The sequence below is a fragment of the Pteronotus mesoamericanus genome, unplaced genomic scaffold (genome assembly GCF_021234165.1).
Source record: "Pteronotus mesoamericanus isolate MK-2021 breed Mesoamerican mustached bat unplaced genomic scaffold, CSHL_Meso_final scaffold_507, whole genome shotgun sequence".
NCBI classification, from domain to species: domain Eukaryota; kingdom Metazoa; phylum Chordata; class Mammalia; order Chiroptera; family Mormoopidae; genus Pteronotus; species Pteronotus mesoamericanus.
Window position 1 is genome coordinate 1,329,528 of NW_026555319.1, and position 6,000 is coordinate 1,335,527.

The following is a 6,000-nucleotide window of genomic DNA, read 5'->3' on the forward strand; positions in this document are numbered from 1 at the left end:
GCTGCCTGAGCCTGCTGCCCACAGCCGGGGGCCAGGCCGACCCTCCCTGGGACGTGGGCGCATCTGGGATTGTCGGGGTTTGTGGCAGAAGACGTGGGCTTCAGGTTGTGGCTCGTGACAGATTATACCACATACGCCACACACGTCACGTCAGATGGGGAGCTTGCGGACTGAGACTCCCTCAAGGGCTTCTGAAGGTCAACCAAAAAGTTCGCACCCGGCCGTGGCCTGCGCAGTGCCAGAGACCAGGTCTAACTTGAGGCCCCTCTGGGCCACCGCTGCGGAGCGTCAACACGCGAGAGACAGGAGAACAACCGTCCTGCCTACTGGCCTTCGGGCTGTTTCTGTCCGTCTGCGATGCGCAGGCCTCATCGTTCTCTCTGGCGAGGGGGCCCTCCCCCTGGCACGTCCCCGCTAAGGAGGCAGCACCTGGACCCTGCACGCCACAATGACATGCGTGGGGACGGCAAGGCCGCTGGAAATGGCAAAAGGCAAGCAACAACGCGAGTGCTGTGAAGGAGCGTGTGCGTGCGTGGGTGCACACGCTCACAGTAACACCCGTGGAGAAAGGCCGGCCAGGCCCGCTGCGGAGGGAGAAAGCCAAGCGCGTGCAAGCGGGACATCCGTGCAAGGACGCGCGCACACACATGCACACGCGTGGGCGGACTGGCTGCCGGCGCCTCTGGAGAAGGACCCCAGAGCAAGGACAGGAGAGAAGCTTCGTTTCTGCTCTGTCTCACTTTACACCGTGAGCTTGTCTTCCTGAGGACGTGCAGGGCCTTTTCGGAAAACCCACAGGGACAGAGGGCGGCCCGGTCCCCAGTCCCAGCAGGGCTCGCTCGGCAGTGGGCTTACACGGGGGGCGGGGCGGTGCTGAGACGGGGACCGGAGGGATGTCTGAGGTAGGTCTGGTAATGGTCCCCAAGGATGTCCCACGTCCTAGTTCTTGGCAGCCGTGACTAGGTTACCAGGGAAAGGGGAACTGAGGCAGACAGCACGGTGGTTGCTAACCAGCTCACCTTAAGGACTCGCCACAGAATCACATCTAACAATTAGAACGGGCACCTAAGAGGATTCCATTCACCTGATTCACGGGTGCGGGAGCTACGCCGCCGCCGGAGCCAGGCTACCGGGCATCCGGCGGACTGGGAGCTGAGTATGCGATTTAATAGGCACCCGGGAACTGGGCTTGCGAGGCTGGCTAGAGCACCGCTCCGTGTCCATGGGGGCAGCGTCTGCGGACGGTACTCTGAGGTAGGAGATCCACGTGAGACCATTCGGGATACCGCCCCCGGGACAGCAAAGCCCGCTCCCGCGTGACCTCCTTCTCAGGAGGCGGGGTTACATGTTCTAGAAAGTTTCCAGGAGGAAAAACACAGCGGGAAGGCCACTGAGCTCCTTCCCCCTGGGACCCGGGTACATAGGACACGCGCTCTGTCCGCGTGTTATTAAACAGGGAGGCGGGGGCGGGGGGGGGGCTCGGGCGCTGCCGCGTGGGGGACAGCGGGCCACCCACCTCGCAGGAGCCGGCCTGCCCTGTAGGCGTGCAGCGCCAGGGCCGCCTCCGCCGCCGCGGCCTGGACGAGGCCCGCCACCTCCAACGCGCTGTCGTAGTCCAGGGCGTCTTTCAGGACGCACACGTGACCTGCGGCCTCGAGGTGGCCCCTGCACCGGAACAGAGAAGCAGAGAAAGATGGAGGCGGCGGGCACACGCACGCAGCACGGGTTGCTGCTGTGATTCCACAGCGAAAGACGATTTAAATCGCGGGGCTAACAGTGTGTGTTTCTGGACTGTCCCCTGAGCCCATCCGCCCAGCACACAGGACAAGGCTCCGGGTCGAGGAGCAGCACCGCCACCCTCCGATCCGCCGCGGCCCCGCCGAGGGCCCGGCCAGCGGGGCGACGGGCACTTCGGGAAGGGCTGGCAGCCTGCGGACTCAGGCGCACGCAGACATTGCTCAGTGGCGCTTGCTTTGCCAGAAGGGACCTTCTTTGTTGCCTTCCTGCCACTTTTTCTCTCCTGTCCCTTAATTACAGGTGACACCCAAAGTTTGGTTTTAGGCATCTGTTACTTCTTTTTTCCTTTAAATTGATTTTAGAGCGAGAAGAAGGGAGAGAGACGGACAGACATTGATGGGTTGCCAACTGGGGATCTCACGCACAATCCCCTTGGTGTGCGGGACGCTGTTCTGTCCGACTAAGCCGCCCGGCCGGGGCTGTTTCTCGCTTCTCACTAAGAGCCCTGCGTGGCCCTGCCACAGGACCCTGGAATCCACTACTCGAGGCGGGCGTCCCCCCACCCCCGAGGCCTCTCGGGGTTCAGCTCCTAGGGCCAGGGGCTGTGTTTGCTGTCTCATGGGGCGGGGGCGGGGGACGTCGGCGGAGCTGGGCTGTAGAGTGCTGTCCCCGGACAAAACTTCAAGAACTTCCGATCCGTAAAAGAAAGAACGCGGGTGAGGCCGCCAAGCCCTGAGCCCGAGGGGCCTCTCTGGGTAAACCGGGGGCGGGGGCGGGGGGCGCTGCCTGGCCCCTGCCGCTGACGCGGGAGAGGGCAGCGCGCGGGAGAGCGTCTCTGTGGCCTGCGCCTGCGTCCGCCTCTGTGCCGGGCCCGCGGCGCCGCTGGCCTGGGCTGCGCAGCCTCCGTTCACCCCCGCGGCGGCGCGGGTCCGTCCGCCTGGCCTGCTCCCAGGGAAGCGCCTCCCTGGGCATTGCTGTCACACCCGCGACTTGTGCAATGCGTTTCTCCGCCTCGTGTGTAACGAACTTTGTCTCCCGGGGCTCTGACCCTGTTGTGTAACCCACCAGAGCCGCCTGTGGCTGACCTTCACTCGCAGCGGCCACCCGACCCGTTTTCCTGGCTGGAGAGGCGCGCCGCAAGGGCGAGGCTCCCCTGGACACGTGTGCAGCCTGGGCGGGGGGGGGGGGGGGTAGGAGCCTGCCAGACCTGCCACCTGGCCCTTGAGGCCAGCGAGCAGAGGGCCCCCCCCCCACCAGGGACCCAGGCTCCACTGGGCCTGCCGTCGCTCCCCCGGCTCCACTTCTAACAAGTGCGCCCCTGTCACTCCATTCCGTCATCCCGACCTCTGAGTGGTTGCCTGCTCGGGTCACCGAGGTCCCAGCTTGTCCGGCACCGGCACTGCCTGAAATCGCCTCCTTCACTCTGGTTCCTCAGGCACAGCACCCACCCACCCAGCGGTGCGCCCAGGGCGGCCAAGGAGACGCACGGAGCCCAGGCCCCGGGCTGCCGGCCAGTCCCACGCGGGTCTCCAGGGAACGGCCCAGGTGGAGGGGGCACGAAGGGCCGGGCCGGCCCCGCAGCTCCTGTTCATGAGGAGGAGGCAGCCCCGCAGCAGGAAGTAAACTGAGAAATTTCACGGAGCAAGTCAGTTTGTTATTTAAAAAAATACAACATTAAAAAAAAAAAGAGGAGATTCTGTTCAACGCCAGGCAGTCACCGGCCCCGCCCCGCCTCGGGCCGGGGGTCACCTTGGGGGGGGGGGCGGATCGGGGGCGGGGGGGGGGGGGGGGGCGTGCCCCACAGAGAGCCGGTAAAACGGGGAAGCGCAGGACCAGGGACTGTTAGGAAGGTAACCAGGCAGCGACCACTGCGCCATTTACCTGAGATGAATATAAAACTGAATGTCACCTGTCACTGGAAAAAAGGTATTTTTAATTTAAAGATAACACGTAAATGTAAAAAACAATCAGGGAGGAGACAAGGGGAGCCAGGAGCCGGGCAGGGGGTGGGCGTCTCAGCACGTGGGACCCGGGCGCGCGCCCAGAGCGCGGCGGGAGGACACGGGGGCCCTCGCCCTTGTCGTCCGCCCCGCGCCATCCCCGACCCGGCCTCAGGGGTCCCCGCTTGGCCCGCAGGACTGGGCGCCCGCGCCGCGTTGGCCCGCAGGTCGCCCTGGCTCGCCGCCCGAAATGGCACCTGCGCACGCGCAGCCCTGGCCCCGGTTACATTATCCGTATGTCACCCCTCAGGCCACGTGTTTTTATTCTGACTCTCCCGTCCCCAGGGAAGGTAAGCGTCTCCAAGGCCCACAGCCAGGGCGCGCCCGGTGAACGGAGCGCCTCCGACAGGCTGGTGGCGGAGGCCGGCGCCGGGGGGCGCGGGAGCCCGGCCGGTCCCGAGCGAGTCGCCCCCGCAGCCCGAGCGGCCCTGGGCGAGGCCCCCTCCAGCTCCCGGCGCCCCCGCGGCCCCGCCGGCCGGCCGTTGGCGCGCGCGCACGGATGAGGCCGGGCCGAGCCCCGCGCCCCCTCCCCGGCCGCCCCGCCCCGGCCCGGCCCCCGGCGATGCCCGGCGCCGCGGCACCTACCGGACGCGCTGGGCTGTGACCGCGTTGCCCGTGCACGGCCGCAGCACCGCCAGGAACAGGAGCCTCATGCCGCCGCCAGGCCATCGACCGCCCGCCGCGACCCGGTGCGGGGGCGGGGACGGGACGCGGGCCGGGCGGCGACGGCGGGGCTCGGTTAGTCCCGCCCGCGGCTCCGGGGCCGCGCCCGCGCTCGCCGGTTCCTGCGCGGGGTCCGGGCGCGCGGGGCCGCGAGGGGGCGCCAGCCGGAGGGGGACGGGGGACGCGGGACGCGGGGCCCGGACCAGAGGAGCCAGAGGAGCCAGAGGGGCTGTGGGTGGGCTGGCGTAGGCTCCCAGGCGACCAGGCGTGGCTCTCCTCCGATGGGGGAGCGCCAGAGGTGACCTCAGGTCCCTTCCCACAGGACCAGGGGTGGCCCCGGGTCCCGCCCCGCCCACACAGGGACAGGGACAGGGACAGGGGTGGTTGCGGGTGCTCCCGTGGGGGCCAGGGGTCGACGGGCCCCACCCCCGTGGGTCAGTGTACCGGGGTGGTTGCCAATTCCCTCCCACAGGGACGAGGGCGGCCCTTGTCCCCTCCCAGGGGACCAGCCCTAGGATTTCTGATGCCCCTTGAAAAACGGGAGCTCTGGCAATACTCAGCCATCACTCCCACAGCCGACCGGCCCTGGAAAGCCCCGTTCCCTTTGGACGTGGGAAAAGATAAACTGAGTTATCCTAGAGGTGTTAAATTTGAGCAAAAATCCACCCAACGAGGCAGCACCACCCCGGGGTCAGGAGGACCCCGGCGACAGGGGTGTGGCCACGTGTCCCAGGGTGGCCCGGAGGTGTGGCCGCTGCTGGGCCCCACCCTCAGCCCACACTCGGCGTGGCAGGAAGGAGGTGCGCCTCAAAGGGTGCGTGGTATTTCCTGGGTTCCTTCTGGATGTCACAGGGCCCTTATGCCTTTATCTCATTGGCCACATGGCACCTCTACCATCCAAGGCAGCTGGGAAATGCCATCCCTGACCTGGGCACGGTGCCACTGAATCAAATAATGGTTACCAAGAGGTGACAGGCTCCAGGAACGAGGGGGAGGGCGTACCTTTTTCGGGGTCCCCACTCAACCCGCTAAGCAGACCCTATATCCCATATGGCTCCATGGCCTCATTTGGGGCTGTCCCCCACCCTCCTCCTCCCGAGGTCTGTCCCTTCTGACCACAGCCTGTTCCGGATCCCCAAGCAGCCAGCTCACCCCCCCCCCCTCCGTGCTTGCCTGGGGCCAAGTTCTGCGAACAGGCCCTCCTGTGTTAAATCAAAGTCTCTGAATTTGCACCCTCGGAGGTTTTACGCCCCTGCGGCCGTGGGCCTGGCCCTCGGTGGGTGCTGGGGAGGGTTTGCTGGGCCGACATGCAGTTACTCGATCTTCCTGGAATCCACCTGTCCTGTGAGTTGAGAAGCAACCGGCATGCCTTCTGGGACCTGCTCCTTGGTCCCTTCACTACCTCCGTTCTCCGTTTGTAAAATGAGAACAACTACCGACAGACTCACAATGCATGAGCGCATTTTGACAAAGTCCTTCATGATCCTCCGAAGCCGGTGACACCAAAGGGGACAAAGGCAAGCGCGTTATTATGGGATAAGGTGGAAACAGCTGCGGCGGGGGTGGGGGGGAGACCAGGAAGCGTCCGAGGTGCCTCCAG

The 6,000-nt window shown here is 66.0% G+C and overlaps 1 protein-coding gene across 1 annotated transcript in view; it reads right to left on the reverse strand.

The window, feature by feature from the left end:
- The window catches only part of GLT1D1 (glycosyltransferase 1 domain containing 1), a 30,557-nt gene extending 26,133 nt beyond the window's left edge, over positions 1-4,424 (reverse strand). The window contains exons 1-2 of the mRNA XM_054593940.1: positions 4,323-4,424; positions 1,517-1,665 (exon numbers count right to left, since the gene is read on the reverse strand). Of these exons, the coding sequence (XP_054449915.1) occupies positions 1,517-1,665; positions 4,323-4,390 (217 nt within the window). The 5' untranslated portion in view covers positions 4,391-4,424. The remainder of the gene's footprint in view (positions 1-1,516; positions 1,666-4,322) is intronic.
- Positions 4,425-6,000: the final 1,576 nt, after the last annotated feature.